Source organism: Coregonus clupeaformis, chromosome 23 (assembly GCF_020615455.1).
Source record: "Coregonus clupeaformis isolate EN_2021a chromosome 23, ASM2061545v1, whole genome shotgun sequence".
NCBI lineage: Eukaryota > Metazoa > Chordata > Actinopteri > Salmoniformes > Salmonidae > Coregonus > Coregonus clupeaformis.
The window spans coordinates 53,800,838-53,824,570 of NC_059214.1; the positions used below are offsets into that span (position 1 = coordinate 53,800,838).

General features: G+C 44.6%; 1 protein-coding gene across 3 annotated transcripts in view; it reads right to left on the reverse strand.

Annotated features, from left to right (window-relative positions):
• The window catches only part of LOC121553997 (phospholipid-transporting ATPase IH), a 65,544-nt gene that overhangs the window by 33,722 nt on the left and 8,089 nt on the right, over nucleotides 1-23,733 (reverse strand). For all 3 annotated transcript variants that reach the window (XM_041867432.2, XM_041867423.2, XM_041867440.2), the window contains exons 2-14: nucleotides 19,657-19,779; nucleotides 19,243-19,332; nucleotides 18,977-19,057; nucleotides 18,546-18,653; nucleotides 16,452-16,580; nucleotides 15,279-15,382; nucleotides 15,137-15,187; nucleotides 14,979-15,043; nucleotides 14,697-14,778; nucleotides 14,226-14,376; nucleotides 13,804-14,001; nucleotides 12,294-12,467; nucleotides 11,997-12,163 (exon numbers count right to left, since the gene is read on the reverse strand). In XM_041867432.2, the coding sequence (XP_041723366.1) occupies nucleotides 11,997-12,163; nucleotides 12,294-12,467; nucleotides 13,804-14,001; nucleotides 14,226-14,376; nucleotides 14,697-14,778; nucleotides 14,979-15,043; nucleotides 15,137-15,187; nucleotides 15,279-15,382; nucleotides 16,452-16,580; nucleotides 18,546-18,653; nucleotides 18,977-19,057; nucleotides 19,243-19,332; nucleotides 19,657-19,779 (1,523 nt within the window). The remainder of the gene's footprint in view (nucleotides 1-11,996; nucleotides 12,164-12,293; nucleotides 12,468-13,803; nucleotides 14,002-14,225; nucleotides 14,377-14,696; nucleotides 14,779-14,978; nucleotides 15,044-15,136; nucleotides 15,188-15,278; nucleotides 15,383-16,451; nucleotides 16,581-18,545; nucleotides 18,654-18,976; nucleotides 19,058-19,242; nucleotides 19,333-19,656; nucleotides 19,780-23,733) is intronic.

Sequence of the window (23,733 nt, forward strand, 5' to 3'; positions counted from 1 at the left end):
TTGGCTTTTCATAGCCGATCATTAAGAGTTGAAAACAGCAGGTCTGGGACAGGTAGGGGTTTCGTAACCGCAGGCAGAACAGTTGAAACTGGAATAGCAGCAAGGCCAGGCGGACTGGGGACAGCAAGGTGTCATCATGCCCGGTAGTCCTGACGTATGGTCCTAGGGCTCAGGTTCTCAGAGAGAAAGAGAGAACGAGAGAATTAGAGAGAGCATACTTAAATTCACACAGGACACTGGATAAGACAGGAGAAGTACTCCAGGTATAACCAACTAACCCCAGCCCCCCGACACATAAACTACTGCAGCATAAATACTGGAGGCTGAGACAGGAGCGGTCCGGAGACACTGTGGCCCCATCCAGGGCCAAACAGGAAGGATATAACCCCACCCACTCTGCCAAAGCACAGCCCCCGCACCACTAGAGGGATATCCTCAACCACCAACTTACAATCCTGAGACAAGGCCGAGTATAGCCCACAGAGGTCTCCACCACAGCACAAACCAAGGGGGGGCGCCACCCAGACAGGAAGATCACGTCAGTAACTCAACCCACTCAAGTGACGCACCCCTCCCAGGGACGGCATGAAAGAGCACCAGCAAGCCAGTGACTCAGCCCCTGCAACAGGGTTAGAGGCAGAGAACCCCAGTGGAGAAGGGAACCGGCCTGGCAGAGACAGCAAGGGCTGTTCGTTGCTCCAGAGCCTTTCCGTTCACCTTCACACTCCTGGGCCAGACTACACTCAATCATATGACCTACTGAAGAGATAAGTCTTCAGTAAAGACTTAAAGGTTGAGACCGAGTCTGCGTCTCTCTCACATGGGTAGGCAGACTGTTCCATAAAAATGGAGATCTATAGGAGAAAGCCCTGCCTCCCGCTGTTTGCTTAGAAATTCTAGGGACAATTAGGAGGCCTGTGTCTTGTGACCGTAGCGTACGTATTGGTATGTACGGCAGGACCAACTCGGAAAGATAGGTAGGAGCAAGCCCATGTAACGCTTTATAGGTTAACAGTAAAACCTTGAAATCAGCCCTTGCCTTAACAGGAAGCCAGTGTAGGGAAGCTAGCACTGGAGTAATATGATCAAATTTCTTGGTTCTAGTCAGGATTCTAGCAGCCGTATTTAGCACTAACTGAAGTTTATTTAGTGCTTTATCCGGGTAGCCGGAAAATAGAGCATTGCAGTAGTCTAACCTAGAAGTAACAAATGCATGGATTAATTTTTCTGCATCATTTTTGGACAGAAAATTTCTGATTTTTGCAATGTTACGTAGATGGAAAAAAGCTGTCCTTGAAACAGTCTTGATATGTTCGTCAAAAGAGAGATCAGGGTCAAGAGTAACGCCGAGGTCCTTCACAGTTTTATTTGAGACGACTTTACAACCATCAAGATGAATTGTCAGATTTAACAGAAGATCTCTTTGTTTCTTGGGACCTAGAACAAGCATCTCTGTTTTGTCCGAGTTTAAAAGTAAAAAGTTTTCAGCCATCCACTTCCTTATGTCTGAAACACAGGCTTCTAGCGAGGGCAATTTTGGGGCTTCACCATGTTTCATTGAAATGTACAGCTGTGTGTCATCCGCATAGCAGTGAAAGTTAACATTATGTTTTCGAATAACATCCCCAAGAGGTAAAATATATAGTGAAAACAATAGTGGTCCTAAAACGGAACCTTGAGGAACACCGAAATGTACAGTTGATTTGTCGGAGGACAGACCATTCACAGAGACAAACTGATATCTTTCCGACAGGTAAGATCTAAACCAGGCCAGAACTTGTCCGTGTAGACCAATTTGGGTTTCCAGTCTCTCCAAAAGAATGTGGTGATCGATGGTGTCAAAGGCAGCACTAAGGTCTAGTAGCACGAGGACAGATGCAGAGCCTCGGTCTGACGACATTAAAAGGTCATTTACCACCTTCACAAGTGCAGTCTCAGTGCTATGATGGGGTCTAAAACCAGACTGAAGCATTTCGTATACATTGTTTGTCTTCAGAAAGGCAGTGAGTTGCTGCGCAACAGCTTTTTCTAAAATTTTTGAGAGGAATGGAAGATTCGATATAGGCCGATAGTTTTTATATTTTCCGGGTCAAGGTTTGGCTTTTTCAAGAGAGGCTTTATCACTGCCACTTTTAGTGAGTTTGGTACACATCCGGTGGATAGAGAGCTGTTTATTATGTTCAACATAGGAGGGCCAAGCACAGGAAGCAGCTCCTTCAGCAATTTAGTAGGAATAGGATCCAGTATGCAGCTTGAAGGTTTAGAGGCCATGATTATTTTCATCATTGTGTCAAGAGATATAGTACTAAAACACTTAAGTGTCTCTCCCGATCCCAGGCCCTCGCAGAGTCTGTGCAGATCCAGGACAGCTAAGCCCTGGAGGAATACGCAGATTCAAAGAGGAGTCCGTAATTTGCTTTCTAATGGTCATGATCTTTTCCTCAAAGAAGTTCATGAATTTATTACTGCTGAAGTGAAAGCCATCCTCTCTTGGGGAATGCTGCTTTTTAGTTAGCTTTGCAACAGTATCAAAAAGAAATTTTGGATTATTCTTATTTTCCTCGATTAAGTTGGAAAAGTAGGATGATCGAGCAGCAGTGAGGGCTCTTCGGTACTGCACGGTACTGTCTTTCCAAGCTAGTCGGAAGACTTCCAGTTTGGTGTGGCGCCATTTCCGTTCCAATTTCCTGGAAGCTTGCTTCAAAGCTCGGGTATTTTCTGTATACCAGGGAGCTAGTTTCTTATGACAAATGTTTTTCGTTTTTAGGGGTGCAACTGCATCTAGGGTATTGCGCAAGGTTAAATTGAGTTCCTCAGTTAAGTGGTTAACTGATTTTTGTCCTCTGACGTCCTTGGGTAGGCAGAAGGAGTCTGGAAGGGCATCAAGGAATTTTTGTGTTGTCTGAGAATTTATAGCACGACTTTTGATGCTCCTTGGTTGGGGTCTGAGCAGATTATTTGTTGCGATTGCAAACGTAATAAAATGGTGGTCCGATAGTCCAGGATTTTGTGGAAAAACATTAAGATCTACAACATTTATTCCATGGGACAAAACTAGGTCCAGAGTATGACTGTGGCAGTGAGTAGGTCCAGAGACATGTTGGACAAAACCCACTGAGTCGATGATGGCTCCGAAAGACTTTTGGAGTGGGTCTGTGGACTTCTCCATGTGAATATTAAAATCACCAAAAATTAGAATATGATCTGCTATGACTACAAGGTCTGATAGGAATTCAGGAAACTCAGAGAGGAACGCTGTATATGGCCCAGGAGGCCTGTAAACAGTAGCTATAAAAAGTGATTGAGTAGGCTGCATAGATTTCATGACTAGAAGCTCAAAAGATGAAAACGCCATTTTTTTTTTGTAAATTGAAATTAGCTATCGTAAATGTTAGCAACACCTCCGCCCTTGCGGGATGCACGGGGAATATGGTCACTAGTGTAACCAGGAGGTGAGGCCTCATTTAACACAGCAAATTCATCAGGCTTAAGCCATGTTTCAGTCAGGCCAATCACATCAAGATTATGATCAGTGATTAGTTCATTGACTATGACTGCCTTTGAAGTGAGGGATCTAACATTAAGTAACCCTATTTTGAGATGTGAGGTATCACGATCTCTTTCAATAATGGCAGGAATGGAGGAGGTCTTTATCCTAATAAGATTGCTAGGGTGAACACCGCCATGTTTAGTTTTGCCCAACCTAGGTCGAGGCACAGACACAGTCTCAATGGGTATGGCTGAGCTGACTACACTGACTATGCTATTGGCAGACTCCACTAAGCTGGCAGGTTGGCTAACAGCCTGCTGCCTGGCCTGCACCCTATTTCACTGTGGGGCTAGAGGAGTTAGAGCCCTATCTATGTTGGTAGATAAGAGGAGAGCACCCCTCCAGCTAGGATGGAGTCCGTCACTCCTCAGCAGGTCAGGCTTGGTCCTGTTTGTGGGTGAGTCCCAGAAAGAGGGCCAATTATCCACAAATGTTATCTTTTGGGAGGGGCAGAAAACAGTTTTCAACCAGCGATTGAGTGCTGAGACTCTGCTGTAGAGCTCGTCACTTCCCCTAACTGGGAGGGGGCCAGAGACAATTACTCGATGCCGACACATCTTTCTAGCTAATTTACACACTGAAGCTATGTTGCACTTGGTGACCTCTGACTGTTTCATCCTAACATCGTTGGTGCCGACGTGGATAACAATATCTCTATACTCTCTACACTCGCCAGTTTTAGCTTTAGCCAGCACCATCTTTAGATTAGCCTTAACGTCGGTAGCCCTGCCCCCTGGTAAACAGTGTATGATCGCTGGGTGATTCGTTTTAAGTCTAATACTGCGGGTAATGGAGTCGCCAATGACTAGGGTTTTCAATTTGTCAGAGCTAATGGTGGGAGCCTTCGGCGTCTCAGACCCCGTAACGGGAGGAGTAGAGACAAGAGAAGACTCAGACTCAGACTCCGACTCGCTACATAATGGGGAAAACCGGTTGAAGGTTTCTGTCGGCTGAATGAGCGACACCGGTTGAGCATTCCAACAGTATTTCCCTCCAGAAGCCATGAGAAAGTTGTCCGGCTGCGGGGACTGTGCGGGGGGATTTATACTAACGTTACTGTCTGTACTTACTGGTGGCACAGACGCTGTTTCTTCCTTTCCTACACTGACATTACCCTTGCCTAACGATTGCGTCTGAAGCTGGGCTTGTAGCACAGCTATTCTCGCCGTAAGGCGATCGTTCTCCTGTATATTATGAGTACAGCGACTGCAATTAGAAGACATGTTAATGTTACTACTTAGCTTCGGCTGTTGAAGATGTTGACGAACCATGTCCAGATAAAGCGTCCGGAGTGAAAAAGTTGAATAAGGGAAAAAAGTTGCGATGGAAAAATGGAAAATAAAGTAAAATTGGCAGCTAAAACGCACAGGAAAATGACTCTTCTGTCTCGGGATAAAACGTCCGGGGTGAAAAAGTTTAACGAAAAAAGATGAGTGAGGACAAAACTAAAAAGTTGGTAAATTTGTTGAACACAGAGATTGATTAAACGTTTATTAAAAGTAAAACGTGAATAGTTTGGCAGGTAGCCAAGTAGCAACAAACAGCACAGCAGCACGGAGACAGAAGTGTGATTGACTTGGAGTTACATTGTGTTGTTTAAGTGTTCCCTTTATTTTTTTTAGCAGTGTATATAATATACAACTTTTTTGTTTACTACATGATTCCATATGTGTTATCTCTCAATTTGACAGTAGACACCCATCCAGTACAGCACTGAGGTCGTTACAACAGGGGCACTATGACAGAGTCCAGTACAATAACGTGATCAGCTGCACCCTAAACAGACCCACCAACCTGACATGAGACCATGGAGTTGTAAATGTGGGCATGTGTTCTTACATGTGAGCTATGTGTTAGATAGTAAGAGCATGACTAAGTGTATGCGTACATTCGTGAATGGGTGTGAGAAAAAGCATGACTATTTGTGTGCTTGTTTGTGTATCACTAAGTGTACAGTATGTATGTGTGTGTGTATAGCCTAGCGCAGGGTGTCAATCTGGCCCGCGGGTGGTATAAAATAAATTGATCTCAATCGACATTGAAATGACTAAAACCAAACCGAAACTGTATAGAAATGATAATGGACCTACCTTCATAATCTATTCACTCTGTCCAGCTTGCTAAAAGTCACTGAAACGAAAGCTAGACAGTCATGGAGAATTGGAAATTCCAAAAGCGATGAGGAAAATGTTTCGCTAATTTTGACAGCGAGGAAATATCCTACATTTTAAGTGCAAAGACCTTGATGAGGTCCGAATTCGGCCCGCAGGGCAAAATCAGTTTGACACCGCTGGCCTAGTGTGCGTATCACTAAGTGTGTGTATTGTTAAGTGTGTGTGTGTGTGTGTGTGTGTGTATTGTTAAGTGTATGGATGTATTGTGTGTGTGTGTCCTTCAGTTTGTGTGTCAGTGGAGGCTCCTCAGAAGAGGAAGGGGAGGACCAACATTCTGAAACATTAAAAAACGTATCCTTTTTAGATACAACTATACTAAATACATTCACGTCACAAAATAATTGATTAAAACACACTGTTTTGCAATGAAGGTCTACAGTAGCTAGCTTCTGTCCTCCTCTGGGTACATTGACTTCAATACAAAACCTAGGAGGCTCATGGTTCCCTTTTCCCCTTCCATAGACTTACACAGTAATTATGACAACTTCCGGAGGATGTCCTCCAACTTAGCAGAGCTCTTGCAGCATGTACTGACATGTCCACCCAATCAAAGGATCAGAGAATGAATCTAGTGCTGAAAGCATAAGATACAGCTAGCTAGCATTGCAGTGCATACAATGTGGTGAGTAGTTCACTCAAAGAGAGAGAAAGACAATAGTTGAACAAATACATTTCTTCCTAAATTAAGGAGAAGCAAGAGAGAGAGCTAGCTATATTTGGTAGATTTTTTTTTTTTGAAGGTTCACTTAGCATCTAGCTAGTTTAGCCTACTCAAACACCCGGCTCAAAAACAGAGAGGGATGCTATGTTAGCTAACTGGCTATGGCTATCCAACACTGGAACTTTTCCAAGTTAAGGTTAGCTTTTGGTTTTATTAATTTACAAGCAAGTATATCCTACCAACGGGACATTAAAAACTGTAATATCTTTTGTTTCACCGAGTCGTGGCTGAACGACGACATGAATAACATGCAGCTGGTGGGTTATACACTGTATTGGCAGGATAGAACAGCAGCCTCTGGTAAGACAAGGGGTGGCTGTCTATGTACACTGCTCAAAAAATTAAAGGGAACACTTAAACAACACAATGTAACTCCAAGTCAATCACACTTCTGTGAAATCAAACTGTCCACTTAGGAAGCAACACTGATTGACAATAAATTTCACATGCTGTTGTGCAAATGGAATAGACAACAGTTGGAAATTATAGGCAATTAGCAAGACACCCCCAATAAAGGACTGGTTTTGCAGGTGGTGACCACAGACCACTTCTCAGTTCCTATGCTTCCTGGCTGATGTTTTGGTCACTTTTGAATGCTGGCGGTGCTTTCACTCTAGTGGTAGCATGAGACGGAGTCTACAACCCACACAAAAGCTCAGGTAGTGCAGCTCATCCAGGATGGCACATCAATGCGAGCTGTGGCAAGAAGGATTGCTGTGTCTGTCAGCGTAGTGTCCAGAGCATGGAGGCGCTACCAGGAGACAGGCCAATACATCAGGAGACGTGGAGGAGGCCGTAGGAGGGAACAACCCAGCAGCAGGACTGCTACCTCCGCCTTTGTGCAAGGAGGAGCAGGAGGAGCACTGCCAGAGCCCTGCAAAATGACCTCCAGCAGGCCACAAATGTGCATGTGACTGCTCAAACGGTCAGAAACAGACTCCATGAGGGTGGTATGAGGGCCCGAAGTCCACAGGTGGGGGTTGTGCTTACAGCCCAACACCGTGCAGGACGTTTGGCATTTGCCAGAGAACACCAAGATTGGCAAATTCGCCACTGGCGCCCTGTGCTCTTCACAGATGAAAGCAGGTTCACACTGAGCACGTGACAGACGTGACAGAGTCTGGAGACGCCGTGGAGAACGTTCTGCTGCCTGCAACATCCTCCAGCATGACCGGTTTGGCGGTGGGTCAGTAATGGTGTGGGGTGGCATTTCTTTGGGGGGCCGCACAGCCCTCCATGTGCTCGCCAGAGGTAGCCTGACTGGTACCGAGATGAGATCCTCAGACCCCTTGTGAGACCATATGCTGGTGCGGTTGGCCCTTGGTTCCTCCTAATGCAAGACAATGCTAGACCTCATGTGGCTGGAGTGTGTCAGCAGTTCCTGCAAGAGGAAGGCAGTGATGCTATGGACTGGCCCATCCGTTCCCCAGACCTGAATCCAATTGAGCACATCTGGGACATCATGTCTCGCTCCATCCACCAACGCCACGTTGCACCACAGACTGTCCAGGAGTTGGCGGATGATTTAGTCCAGGTCTGGGAGGAGATCCCTCAGGAGACAATCCGCCACCTCATCAGGAGCATGCCCAGGTGTTGTAGGGAGGTCATACAGGCACGTGGAGGCCACACACACTACTGAGCCTCATTTTGACTTGTTTTAAGGACATTACATCAAAGTTGGATCAGCCTGTAGTGTGGTTTTCCACTTTAATTTTGAGGTTGACTCCAAATCTAGACCTCCATGGGTTGATAAATTTGATTTCCATTGATCATTTTTGTGTGATTTTGTTGTCAGCACATTCAACTATGTAAAGAAAAAAGTATTTAATAAGATTATTTCATTCATTCAGATCTAGGATGTGTTATTTTAGTGTTCCCTTTATTTTTTTGAGCAGTGTATATTTGTAAACAACAGCTGGTGCACAATATCTAAGGAAGTCTCGAGGTTTTGCTCGCCTGTGGTAGAGTATCTCATAAGCTGTAGACCACACTATCTACCAAGAGAGTTTTCATCTATATTCTTCATAGCTGTCTATTTACCACCACAATCCAATACTGGAACTAAGACTGCACTCAATGAACTGTATACGGCCACAAGCAAACAGGAAAACGCTCATCCAGAGGCAGCGCTCCTAGTGGCCGGGGACTTTAATGCAGGGAAACTTAAATTTGCTTTACGTCATTTCTACCAGCATATTAAATGTGCAACCAGAGGGAAAAAAACTCTAGACCACCTTTACTCCACACACAGAGACACGTACAAAGCTCTCCCTCACCCTCCATTTGGCAAATCTGACCATAATTCTATCCTCCTGATACCTGCTTACAAGCAAAAACTAAAAGCAGGAAGCACCAGTGACTCGGTCAATATAAGAAGTGGTCAGATGTAGCAGATGCTAAGCTACAGGACTGTTTTGCTAGCACAGACTGGAATATGTTCCGGGATTCTTCCGATGGCATTGAGGAGTACACCACATCAGTCACTGGCTTCATCAATAAGTGCATCAATGATGTCGTCCCCACAGTGACTGTACGTACATAGCCCAACCAGAAACCATGGATTACAGGCAACATCCGCAAAAGGGTTACATGAGCTAAAGGGTAGAGCTGCCGCTTTCAAGGAGCGGGACTCTAACCCAGAAGCTTTTAAGAAATCCCGCTATACCCTCCTATGAACCATCAAACAGGCAAAGCGTCAATACAGGACTAAGATTGAATCGTACTACACCGGCTCCGACGCTCGTCGGATGTGGCAGGGCTTGCAAACTATTACAGACTACAAAGGGTAGCACAGCCGCGAGCTGCCCAGTGACACGAGCCTACCAGACGAGCTAAATTACTTCTATACTCGCTTCGAGGCAAGTAACACTGAAACATGCATGGGAGCATCAGCTGTTCCGGACGACTGTGTGATCATGCTCTCCGTAGCCGATGTGAGTAAGACCTCTAAGCAGGTCAACATTCACAAGGCCACAGGGCCAGACGGATTACCAGGACGTGTACTCCGAGCATGCGCTGACCATCTGTCTAGTGACTTCACTTACATTTTCAACCTCTCCCTGTCTGAGTCTGTAATACCAATATGGTTCAAGCAGACCACCATAGTCCCTGTGCCCAAGAACACTAAGGTAACCTGCCTAAATGATTACCGACCCGTAGCACTCACATCTGTAGCCATGAAGTGCTTTGAAAGGCTGGTCATGGCTCACAACACCATTATCCCAGAAACCCTAGACCAGGGGTGTCAAACGTCCGGCCCGCGGGCCGGATCAGGCCCGCAAACGGGTTTAATCCGGCCCGCGAGATGATTAAAAAATATATAAAAAAATATATATATATATATTATAATTTTGTAAAGTATAAAAATGCGCTGCAATTTTTCAATAAAATAAACTGCTGTTCCAATTGCGTCCACTGGATGGCGCAATAGCAATTGTGTTAAGCAAGCAAACTGTTTATACTGGGGCAGAGCAAGTAGGTCAAGCACGTGCAGCCAATGAGCTACTTTGTTTTGCCCGCGATATTTATTACGGCTTCTACTTTTAACATTATGTGCTTTGGCACCCTCATTGCCCCAATATGTCTCTGTCAAAAAAGAGAAAAGTGGACGCAGAGTGCAGAGTGTTCCAAGAAAAATGGTCATCCTATTTATTCACTGAATTGAATGGGAAAGCTGTATGTTTGGTGTGTTCAGAGCATGTTGCAGTGCTGAAAGAATATAACCTTTGTCGCCACTATGTGAGTCTTCATGCCGACAAATATGACAACTTTCAAGGACAGCGGAGATGAGAGAAGGTGAATGAACTGTTGGCGGGTCTGAAGAAACAGCAGTCTGTGTTTACTCACAGCCGAGACATCAGTGACACTGCAGTGAAAGCTAGCTACCTCATTGCTAATGAAATCGCAGTGGCTTCAAAACCATTTAGTGAGGGTGAATTTGTAAAAACATGCATGATGAAGGCAGCGGAGATTGTGTGCCCTGAAAAGCGGCAGGCTTTTGCAAATATCAGCCTGACAAGAAACACAGTTGCAGACAGGATTTCCGATCTTTCAGTGGATTTGGACAGCCAGTTGAAGCAAAAAGTAAAGTAATTTATTGCGTTTTCGGTTCCAATTGATGAAAGCACGGACATTACAGATGTTGCACAACTGGCCATTTTCATCCGCGGAGTTGATGACACATTGACCGTCACCGAGGAGTTCGTGGAGTTGGTGCCGATGACAGATACAACGACAGCAGCTGATATTTTTACCGCACTCGTCGGCGCGCTGGACAGGGTCGGAGTGGACTGGTCCCGCGCTGTCAGCCTGGCTACAGATGGTGCGCCCTCAATGATCGGGAAAAAAAGCAGGCGTTGTGACAAAGTTCAGAGAGAAAGTGCCATCTGCAAATGGAGGACGTGATTTTTGGACTTTTCACTGTATTTTGCACCAGGAGGCTTTGTGTTGCAAGTCATTAAAGATGGATAACGTCATGAAGGTGGTCATCCAAACTGTTAATTTCATCCGATCCAGAAGCCTGAATCACCGTCAGTTTGACAGCCTTCTCAGAGAGAAAGACCACATCTATGGCCTGCCATACCACACTGAGGTAAGATGGTTAAGCCGAGGTGCTGTGCTGAGGCGTTTCTTTGATTTACGAGAAGAAATTGAACAGTTCATGGAAGAAAAGGGCAAACCATTCTTTCTTAAATTGCATTGTTGGTTAAGGGCTTGTAAATAAGCATTTCACGGTGAGGTCTACATCTGTTGTATTCAGCGCATGTGACAAAGACAATTTGATTTGATTTATTGCTAAACTGCTTTCTGACTATACACTGTACTGCATGATTGTAGCAGGTTTACTAACGTGTTAGTGAACTAGAACTACTAGAACTATGACGTGACAACGATGTAGGCTATGTGTAGCAGTTAGCGGTCATGATATGAAGGTTTGGCTTGTAATGTTTTTTTGCCTGGTCACAGACTGCTGATGTGTTGTGAAGAGAAAAGGTGAGAGGAAAGCGAAGGGAAAGGGTGAGAGGAGGAGAGCGCGTAGATAGTTGCAAGAAGGAATTATATATACTGTTCAACAAGAAAAGTGATCATGCTGTTTGTATGTGGCTGCTATGAAAGTTAACTGTTTGCGTGTGATCAGGGGTGTATTCATTCCGCCGATTCTGTTGAAAAATGTTTCTTAAACGGAAGCAAACTGAAAGAAGTGGGGATAAACATACCTGAATTTGTCCAATAGAAACTCTCATTTGCAACTGTTGGACTAATGATTACACCCTAGATCAGCTAGATGCACTCAAAATTCTCTCGACCTGTGGCCCTACGTTGCAAACTTTCCTTCGTAGGCTAGGTTGTAGCAACCTCATGATGGGTACAGGGAAAATTCGAGTATCATCTAGTAGCCTAAACCTACCGATGTTACATTGAGCTGGGTGAATGGAATATGAATGACAGTCATCCAATACGCTGTCATAGAAATAAGGCCATGCTCATAAAAAATAAATAATCATCCTCCCTCATCTTAAACGGCACCGACCGCCACTGGTGTGTCTGTTACCTCTTCATGCCCTCCACCAGAGCCACCTCATCAGGAGAGGATGATATGTAGAAGGAGGTGGGTTTTCCCTGGTGGATCCCTCTCTTGATGCTATCCACTGTCTCCTCCTCCTTCACCTGCACCGTGTGGCACAGACACAGAGCCCGGAAGAACAGCTCCTCATGCTCCTGGAGACACACAGGAACACAGACACACTGTTACACACTGTTACACACTGTTACACACTGTTACACACTGTTACACACTGTTACACACTGTTACACACTGTTACACACACACTCTCTCTCTCTGTCTTACCCTGCGGTATCCTCCAGGTGAAGAGTCGATCATGTCTATGCTGGAAGCAGCACTGAGGATCTGTCCATTACAGATGGCATGGGGGATATAGACATGTCCGTCCACACAGCATTCTATAAACTCCATGTTGTTCTCTGTCAACGTCCCGGTCTTATCAGTAAACACATACTCTACCTGCACACACAGACAGAAGCAGAAGTTATCTCTAGATGCTGACCTGGGCCCGTATCCACAAAGCGTCTCAGAGTAGAAGATTGGTCATAAGTGCTCAGAAGAGACATTTTACTCCTACTCTTACGGGTAAAAATAAAAGCTTTGCATGAAACCTCTTTAGTCATAATAGTCACACCGAGTCGACAGATATTTAGGAGACCTCATGAGCTGTCCTAACTAGTTAAGAGTTACCAGCAGGTGTCTTAATAATCGAAAAATGCAGCGAGTCAGTGGTTCCTGCACCACATGCAATTGCTTTGGAGTTGTTGAAAGAATGTTTTGATAATTCTAAAGAATCAATCCACAAATAATCGAGACCTACATGAAACAGTATCTCTTGTGCCTTTGACAATGATTTCACATAAGACCTATTTCACATGATATGCCTAAATACTTATAACAAATAGGCTAATAAATAAACATATTTTTCTTTTGATTATTGAATTACCTACATTATGTTATTTTAAGTTATCCCTTTGGAGCGCAATATCACATTGTTAAAAAATATGCCTAAATTAGGCATGCCTATAAATTAGGTAATTGAAGGCATCTAGGGCTTATGCTAACTTTGATTGTCTTCGATGAATATGACAGTACTTTCAAACGTTGTATGCAACATTACCGGCAAGTGGTTTGAGGCCGACTGGTAATATATCTACTTTTAACAAACATCAGAATTGGTTCAAAAAAGCTTATTAGGCGATAATTAAGAGAAGTGATCATGTCAGGCAAAATTAGATTAAACGTTTTACCATTGCGACATTAAGATGTACAGTCACATTCACCATCGTTGTCTTAAGCATGCTACAGAGTTCACAGCTGGCGATGCCTCCTCGTGATTGGTTATTCCCCATCATTTGCAATAATGTCAATGAGGATCATCACTATCTTTCCTTTGCGGTACCTCAAACTGTCGTGATTACCAACTGAGATAAACTTCTATGAGTTGATTTTACTCCTGGCTCAGAGTTCGTGTCTTACCATCATCCTAAAACCTACTCTGAGCTGGGAGGGTTTTTTTTGTCTTAAAAACTGGTTTTAAAAGGATTCCTAGGACCTTTTCTGAGATGCTTTATGGATACGTGCCCTGAGATCAGTTTTTGGAGTGTGTGTAGTATACGTATATGAGTGTGCTTGTGTACTATACGTGCAGTATAAATGTGTGTGTGTACTATACGTGCAGTATAAATGTGTGTGTGCACTATATGTTTGTGCGTGTGTGTTTGTGTGTGTGTGTGTGTGCATACGAGTGAGTCTAGTATATCTAGATGTTCAGGATATGTGTGAGTGTGTGTACCTGTCCCAGCTCTTCGTTGAGGTCAGATGTGTTGACCTGAGCCCCCTCCCCCAGCTCCTCATCATACATATCCTTGTCCCAGGCTATGAAGTAAGAACCCAGGAACTTCTGCATCTCCACGGTAACATACATGGAGACTGGGATGATGTAGTTAAACAACACCATGAAGGCCAGGAAGTCTGTGAACGCCCTGATCACCTGAGAGAGAGAGGAGAGGATGGAGGGAGGGGGAGAGGCAGGGAAGTGAGATTGAGAGGGAGGGAGAGAGAGACGGAGGATGCAGGGAGAGAACGAAAGGATGGTTAGAGACAGAGAACAAGAGGCTTTATCAGAATCAGTTAACGTTGAACAGGTGTGACCTGATGAATCATTTTGCCATGACAGCGTGCATTGTGGGTAGCGTAGTGGTTTGGGGGACTAACCACATGGCGTCCTCTGTCAATCTCGGTCCTGTGGTTGTACCAGGGTTCGTCGCGATCAGGTGAACACTGCCATGCATACTTCAGAACCGTGTTAATGACCGCTTTACTGATCAGGATACACAGATACACGATTAGGAATGCATTCATCGACCTGGAGGGAGATAGAGGGAGGGAGAGAGTGAGGGAGTTAGGGGGAGGGAGAGAGGAGAAGTTTAGATGAGCTAAATGCAGATTGGTTCTACAGAACTGGATGCAAACAGATTGTCAATAGAGCGTTTCACACACACACACACACACACACACACCCCGCTTGAACGAGATCAAATAGAATTATGCAGACTTTATGTAATAACAGAGAGTCTACTATTCCTTCTACTATGCTAACTCCTGCTATACTTCAACAGACAGGTAGTTATACCCACACCAAAGCAATTAGACACAGAGAGGGGAAGGAACAGGAACAGATCTTACTTTTCCACAGCTGAGCGTTTCTGGGATTTGGACTGGTAGTTAAGCGTCATCTTGGTGTCCATGCCTGTGTAGATGGCTACAGCTGAGGGAACAACAACCAGGGGTTACCATCAATACAGACACACACACACAACAGTGTGTGTGTGTGTGTGTGTGTGTGAAGAATGTATTTCATAGTCAGGACACGTTTCGGTGGACGGTATGGCTATGGCAACAAGTGCCGACTCACACTCAAATATAACCATAGATATAACTTTATACACAGAACAGTGTGTGTGTTACCATAAATGTGTTCTGTGTTCTTCAGGGTAGCTCCTCTGAGGAGAAGGTTTTCAGCTCCCAGGGGTCTAACATGAGAAGAGGAACAAGATCAAAAGAAATAAAAAACATGTCCTGTTCAAAGATGGTTTAGGAATGAGAGAGGGGGATGCTGGTCTTACCTGGCTAAGGGATCTTCTCTTTCCTTATAAATATTGATGCGCCCCACAAATCTAAATGAGAAAAATACAATGTTTGCAATTTTCAACAAACGAACAGGTCACTCAATGATTCTGTGTGTGTCACACATTGTGTGTCACTCACTTGTAGAGGTCAGGTTGTGGTTGTTCACATTCAATAGTTGCATGTAGAGAGTCCACCTCCTGCTCTGTCTTAAAGGCCATGGTGTCTGGTACAGCATAGTAGGTCTGACACAGCATAGTAGGAGGGAGAGAGATGAATCACTGAGAAGTCATGTTTGATCAGAGAGCATGCTGGAAAAAATTAAGGGGTGGATCCCAGCAGTGTACGTGCGTGTGTTAGGGCTGCATGTTATATCATTTCAGCATCGACATTGCGATGTATGCATCCGCAATAGTCACATCGCAGAACGTGCGATTTAGTAAGGTAAACATATATCAGTCTACAATATGTTTTTAAAAATGTTAAACTAGCATTATATCTGTCTGATATAACGTAATTTACTCTGATTTATGGGTTATTGGATACACAGTTTATTATTATTGTTATTATTTTAAACACGGAGTTCGTTGCTGCACGTGGTAGACATGCAGGCTCTGCTTGCGCGTGACGAAATGATGAGCGAGGAACAGGCAAAAAATACAGAAATTTTGAATTTGGTTGCAAAAAGAAATGCATCGTCAATTATATGGAAATATTTCGGCTACAGACAGGATGATGTTGACCAAAAACAGGTACTTTGTCGAGAGTGCCTTGCAATTGTTGCCACAACACGACCAATTTGTTCGATCATTTAAGGCGGCACCACAAATCTTCCTATGACGAGTGCAAAGCATCTCAATGCCCTCCAAAGCAAAAATCTATTTCGGATGCCTTTGCCAGTATTACACCATACGAGAAAGGTTCCAAACGGCAGAGAGAAATCACAGATTCAATAACATTTCACGTCGCCAAAGACATGGTACCAATTAACACGGTTACCAAAGAGGGTTTTAAAAACATGATCCGGTCGCTTGACAAGCGGTATGTAATGCCATCACGCAACTATTTTTCTCATTTTTTTATTTTAATTTTCCATGAAGATGCAGTTCCCTACAAAATCACCCCAATCATTCTAGAATAATTAATTATTCTCAAATAGAGCTTTTCAAGTCATCTGGTGAAGACATCCTGTATTTTTTCATATCGCAGAAAAACAAAATATCGCAATGTCAGTTATTTCCAATATTGTGCAACCCTAGCGTGTGTGTAACGGTGTGAGTGTGTGTGTGTGTGAGAGAGAGTGTGTGTGTATACCTTGTGGCTGGACTCTCCATCCAGACTGGTGGTGGTGACATAGCAGGTTCCGTCATCGCGGCTGGACGAGAGGAGGATGAGGTCACAGGGGAACGTCTCGTCCTCCCTCACCATGACAACATCCCCAACCTGACAGGTCAACCACATCAACAACGATCATCAGTTTAGACTCAAGAAATACAGGCTGGGTCCTAAATCACACCCTATTCCCTTGTGCACTACTATTGACCTGATCGAAGTGGAGTGGACTACCCAGTGGTGTAGCCAGAAATGTGTTGGTGGGTGGGCTTTTTTTGGGAAGCAGCTAACTTCCTGCAATTTTACACATTTTGCCATGGGGCAAAGAGACAAATGAGCAGAGAAAAATATACTTCTTTGTGGTTTAGTTAGTTATTTTTGGCAACCCCTTCCGTGAGAGTGAATGTCATTCCAGTTAATCTGTTCTGTTATATTTAATCAAATCTGACTAACTCAGTGCACTGCTTGCTATGAATTCTATCTGATGGTGTTTGCATGTTTAGGTAAAAATACAAATAATGTCCCATTTGGAACACTTTTAATAAATGTTTTTGCTCAATCTGAATGGGTGCCTACGCCCCTGGGACTACCAAATTCCTCATACAGTGCACTGCTTTTGACCAGAGCCATACCTGGTGGCTCTGGTGGTCAAAATATTTGCACTATTTGGGGGATGGGATGTCATTTAAATTTTTCCTTTATAAACCCCATGCCATTGTAAACAAACAGAGGTGTTTTGGATCTGGTGAGCCACCATACTGCTGCAGATCCAGAAATAATTACACATGAGTAGCAGTTATCCTACAGGAAACACACATGCCTTGCAAACACTTTCATATTCCACTCCTTATTCCTGGGGACTGAGTTGTTGCGTAACGGTGGGATTATGCGAGTGGAGCATCTTAACTGCCTATAAATCCCATCTCCATGGTGACCGTACTACACATACACGCGCTATAGCTATTATTACTATATTCTTTACTATTCCTCTTCCTTATTTCCCCCATAATCCACTCTGTTTGATCTGTGGGGGGAGTCGGGGGACCATGGGTGAGGAACTTCGGTAGAATGTGCATGTATGTGTGTGTGGATGACGAATGTCTTTCATAGTCAGGTCACGTTTCAGTGGACGGCATGGCAACACATGCCGACGCACACTCAAATACAACTATAGATATTACAGTACATGGACCTGCCGGAGATGACAGAGTTCTGCTTTAAATGAGACATAGTCCCTGTCTCCGCTCGGTCTCTGTTATCTGCTGTGTGGCTATGACACTGCAATGTGTCTCACAGTAACACCACAGAGGTGGTCCTCTGTAGCTCCTCTGTAGCTCAGCTGGTAGAGCACGGCGCTTGTAACGCCAAGGTAGTGGGTTCGATCCCCGGGACCACCCATACACAAAAAAAAAAATTTATGCACGCATGATTGTAAGTCGCTTTGGATAAAAGCGTCTGCTAAATGGCATATTATATTATATTATTATATATTATATTATATTATATATATTATATTATAAATCCTATTAAATTCTAATTCTATGGTAACACCATTGTTCTGATCCTAGTCTAGTCTGACATCACAGGTTGATATTTAATCTGTCTGGAAAGGCAAATCCTTTTCCCTGTACGGGACCAGAGTAATCACAACAGGAATGTTTGGGATGGTACTGTTGGGTAATGTTAATCTTCTCTGGGACGCTAGCTATGGCATCGCAGACAAACGCACGTACGTTCCAATGGAGACCAGCCTTAAAGGTCTCAGGAATGGATTTAATTTCAATATGATCAAAGATGATAGCCGTGGCTATGATATAAATGTTCAAAGGTTATATAACTATGGGTATTATTCAATGTACAAAATAATCAGTCCATTTTGTTACATGAATATGAATAAAATAGAAGAGGGATGAGCTCTCATACTAGCCATTATACTCACATACTATAGCTATTACAGCTAAAGGCTCTGTCTGACCATACATAGAATAGAGAAACACCAGCCAGTGAGGCCCAAAGGCTTCATAATAATGTGTAGTAGACTGGAGAGTAGAAGGCCCATTAATAGGGTAGTCATACCCGTAGCTTGGAGCTCTGCGTCCTCACCACCGTCCCCTGCTGCACCACATCCACAGGACACTCATTTGTACTGCAGTCTGCCTTGTGTCTCAGCCAGTCTTCATAACCCTGGAGGAGAGAAGGGGAGGAAGGGAGGAGAGGAGAGTGAGGAAGAGAGAGAGAGAGCGAGAGAGAGATACGGTCATACATGGTCTTCGGTGGTATCTAATTAGTGGTATGTTCCGTCAGCATGGTGACCCGTTTGCAGGGCCTCTACACAACATGTCCTGTTTTAGACTAATGCTTGTATAAGGCCTGGGCTTCGTGTGGTTCATGCATCACTGCTATCATCACATCTGCTGTCACTACCGGAACACAGTGGAGGAAGGCTTCCCTAGATTTACCAACACCAATGACCAGAGGATGCGTGTGTGTCTGTGCGTGTCTCCTACCTGTTTACTGGCGGTGACGGTGATGACAAAGAAGAGAGGCAGTCCACTGGTGACAGGGCTGGTGGGCGTGTCTATAATGAGCTGAGGAGGAGAGAGAAAAAGAGGAAAGAGGAAGAGAACCAGCTGATTATCATTAATTCAGGTTCTCCATTGTACAGAGATGGACGCCAAACAATTAACTCAAATTCACTTCACATAGCCTACGTGTTTAACTGATAATGTATGATAAAATAGCCCTGGGGTTCAGAGAGATGGCATATTCTCACCTGGACCAGGAAAATGAGCAGAAAGTAGAAGTTGGCGATTCTTCTGAACTGTTCAAACAGGTTCTTGGGGATGAAGTTCCATAAGGTGTACTGGTAGAGAGAACACACACATTATCAACACGTATTCTAGAGAGAGGGAATAATACTTTATACCAGTGTGGGTGCTCATGTGTGTGTGTGTGTGTGTGTGTGTGTCTTTTCTTTCTCAATTTCATCCCAAAATGATATCAACAATGATAACAACAATACAGCTAACGAACCTTGAGCAGTAGCAGATATCTATGGTTGTCACCCACATGAAGAGGTTGCTAATCGTAGATGACATACTGTCACAAGAGCACAACAGGCTTGGTTGTCAGTGCTAAATGACGTGGTTGTTGTGCTGACTGCTTGGTTGCCATGGCACCTGCTCACCTTGGAGGAGACAATGCGGTTGTCGGGGTAACGCTGAGGGATGTAGGCCTCGGCCCCCGGCGGGGGTTCTTTGTGACCGATGTAGACCGTGCGACTGTCCACCCAATACTCCTCCCCAGCACACTGTTAGAAAGAGAGGGTGGGGGGAGGAGAGCGAGACGGAGAGAGAGAGAGAGCAAGGGAGAGAGAGAGAGAAGAGGGAATAACAGGTTTATTTCAGAGTTGAATTGTAGCAAACATTTTGATATGAAAATGTGCATTCTTATTGAACAAGTTCATGTTCAGCAGTAGCGTGTCAGTTTAAAAACATATCCTACAGAACACATGATCCAGCTTTGACAAGGAAATTGAGCAACCCTGAATTTCCATGGATTACAGGAAACATCCGCACTGAGCTAAAGGGTAGAGCTGCCGCTTTCAAGGAACGGGACTCTAACCCGGACGCTTATAAGAAATCCCGCTATGACCTCCGACGAACCATCAAACAGGCAAAGAGTCAATACAGGTCTAAGATTGAATCATACTACACTGGCTCTGACGCTCGTCGGATGTGGCAGGGCTTGAAAACTATTACAGACTACAAAGGGAAGCACAGCCGCGAGCTGCCCAGTGACACAAGCCTACCAGACGAAGCTAAACCACTTCTATGCTCGCTCGAGGCAAGCAACACTGAAGCATGCATGAGAGCACCAGCTGTTCCGGACGACTATGTGATCACGCTCTCCGTAGCCGATGTGAGTAAGACTTTTAAGCAGGTCAACATTCACAAGGCCGCAGGGCCAGACGGATTACCAGGACGTGTACTCCGAGCATGTGCTGACCAACTGGCAAGTGTCTTCACTGACATTTTCAACATGTCCCTGACTGAGTCTGTAATACCAACATGTTTCAAGCAGACCACCATAGTCCCCGTGCCCAAGAACTCTAAGATAACCTGCCTAAATGACTACCGACCCGTGGCACTGACGTCTGTAGCCATGAAGTGCTTTGAAAGACTGGTCATGGCTCACATCAACAGCATAATCCCAGAAACCCTAGACCCACTCCAATTTGCATACCGCCCCAACAGATCCACAGATGATGCAATCTCTATCGCACTCCACACTGCCCTTTCCCACCTGGACAAGAGGAACACCTACGTGAGAATGCTATTCATTGACTACAGCTCAGCATTCAACACCATAGTGCCCTCAAAGCTCATCACTAAGCTAAGGATCCTGGGACTAAACACCTCCCTCTGCAACTGGATCCTGGACTTCCTGACGGGCCGCCCCCAGGTGGTAAGGGTAGGTAACAACACATCTGCCACACTGATCCTCAACACGGGGGCCCCTCAGGGGTGCGTGCTCAGTCCCCTCCTGTACTCTCTGTTCACCCATGACTGCATGGCCAGGCACGACTCCAACACCATCATTAAGTTTGCCGACGACACAACAGTGGTAGGCCTGATCACCGACAACGATGAGACAGCCTATAGGGAGGAGGTCAGAGATCTGGCCGTGTGGTGCCAGGACAACAACCTCTCCCTCAACGTGACCAAGACAAAGGAGATGATTGTGGACTACAGGAAAAAAAAAGAGGACTGAGCACGCCCCCATTCTCATCGACGGGGCTGTAGTGGAACAGGTTGAGAGCTTCAAGTTCCTTGGTGTCCACATCACCAACGAACTATCATGGTCCAAACACACCAAGACAGTCGTGAAGAGGGCACGACAAAGCCTATTCCCCCTCAGGAGACTAAAAAGATTTGGCATGGGTCCTCAGATCCTCAAAAAATTCTACAGCTGCACCATCGAGAGCATCCTGACTGGTTGCATCACCGCCTGGTATGGCAACTGCTTGGCCTCTGACCGCAAGGCACTACAGAGGGTAGTGCGTACGGCCCAGTACATCACTGGGGCAAAGCTCCCTGCCATCCAGGACCTCTATACCAGGCGGTGTCAGAGGAAGGCCCTCAAAATTGTCAAAGACTCCAGTCACCCTAGTCATAGACTGTTCTCTCTGCTACCGCACGGCAAGCGGTACCGGAGTGCCAAGTCTAGGTCCAAAAGACTTCTCAACAGCTTCTACCCCCAAGCCATAAGACTCCTGAACAGCTAATCATGGCTACCCGGACTATTTGCACTGCCCCCCACCCCATCCCTTTTACGCTGCTGCTACTCTGTTAAGTATTTATGCATAGTCACTTTAACTCTACCCACATGTACATATTACCTCAACTAGCCGGTGCCCCCGCACATTGACTATGCAACGGTACCCCCCTGTATATATAGCCTCCCTACTGTCACTTTATTCTATTGTATATATAGCCTCCCTACTGTCACTTTATTTTTTACTTCTGCTCTTTTTTTCTCAACACTTTTTTGTTGTTGTTTTATTCTTACTTTTTTGTTTAAAATAAATGCACTGTTGGTTAAGGGCTGTAAGTAAGCATTTCACTGTAATGTCTGCACCTGTTGTATTCGGCGCATGTGACCAATAAAATTTGATTTGATTTGATTTGATTTGATTTGATTTGAATTTAAAAACCACCCACAAGAAACAGAAGTGAAAGGTTGCTTCAGATAGCAGCTGTGCCATTACATTTTTACATTTACATTTTAGTCATTTAGCAGACGCTCTTATCCAGAGCGACTTACAGTTGGTGAATACATAATAATAATAATTATTTTTTTATACTTGCCCCCCGTGGGAATCAAACCCACAACCCTGGCATTGCAAACGCCATGCTCTATCAACTGAGCTACACTGAGCTACATTACCACTATGATTCTACAGAATACAGAGAGACAGAGACAGAGACAGAGACAGAGACAGAGACAGAGACAGAGAGAGAGAGACAGAGAGAGAGACAGAGAGAGAGACAGAGAGAGAGAGAGAGAGAGAGAGACAGAGAGACAGAGAGAGACAGAGAGAGAGAGAGAGACAGAGAGAGAGACAGAGAGAGAGACAGAGAGAGAGACAGAGAGAGAGAGAGAGACAGAGAGAGAGACAGAGAGAGAGACAGAGAGAGAGAGAGAGAGAGAGGATTGTGTCTTGGTGTAGTGCCAGTTGTGCAGCAGCCCACACACTCTGACCTGTCCCCCACACAGGGTGCTTCCTCCCTGGCCTGGCAGGGCTATGAAACTCTCTCCAGGAAACATTACAATATTGTCTAATATCAAACAGTTTACTACACCAAGTCCTGGTTCTAGTGCTTTCCGAAATGATTTCCATTCATTATTGACTGACTGAAGACAGAAATAGAGAGCAGTATAATTGCACATTTACAAAATGTTTCCATTTGGTTTTACAGAGTTTACAATTTACAAGGTATTGTGACTGCAAGAGCCCAGTGCTCCCGTCTTCATCATCAGCAGAATGAAACCAACGTTCTAATGTGTTAGTTAGCTCTAAGCCTTCCAAACCAACATCTCAGTTCCCAGACAGTGGTGGAACGTTCTTGAAATTACTCTTCAACTATCCAATAACAAATACTAGAACAAGCATCTCAGTGACTTTAGTCATCTGAAACCAATGACATCATCCCTGCTCACTGATTCTCACAACATCTTGATTGTAATGACTCATATAAACCAGCTGATCGGATTGACCAAAAGAAGGCACAGTGAGAAGTCACATTTATCTGCCATAGATTACATTCAATGATAGATCAGACCATCGAATTATAATTTGATGAATGAGACCATAATAGGTTGATAAGTTTAAAAACATTTGATGACATTGCGGTGTCTTTCCCAGTGGTAGAGTCCATTACATGATGGGGCAGCCCAGACCAGACCACTGCCCAGGCCGATCAACAGGCATTTGGCAGCTGGTTATAAATAGACACTTAGCCAACAGAGAGTGTCAGCCAATGGCCCGCTCCAAAACACAAGAAGAGAGGCATATGAGAGAGAGAGAGAGAGAGAGAGAGAGAGAGAGAGAGAGAGAGAGAGAGAGAGAGAGAGAGAGAGAGAGAGAGAGAGAGAGAGAGAGAGAGAGAGAGAGAGAGAGAGGAGGGGGGAAACAAATGCAAGACAGGTTACAGTTGAAGAGAGGAGTAAAAGGAGAGAAAAACAAAAAGAGAGAGGAGTA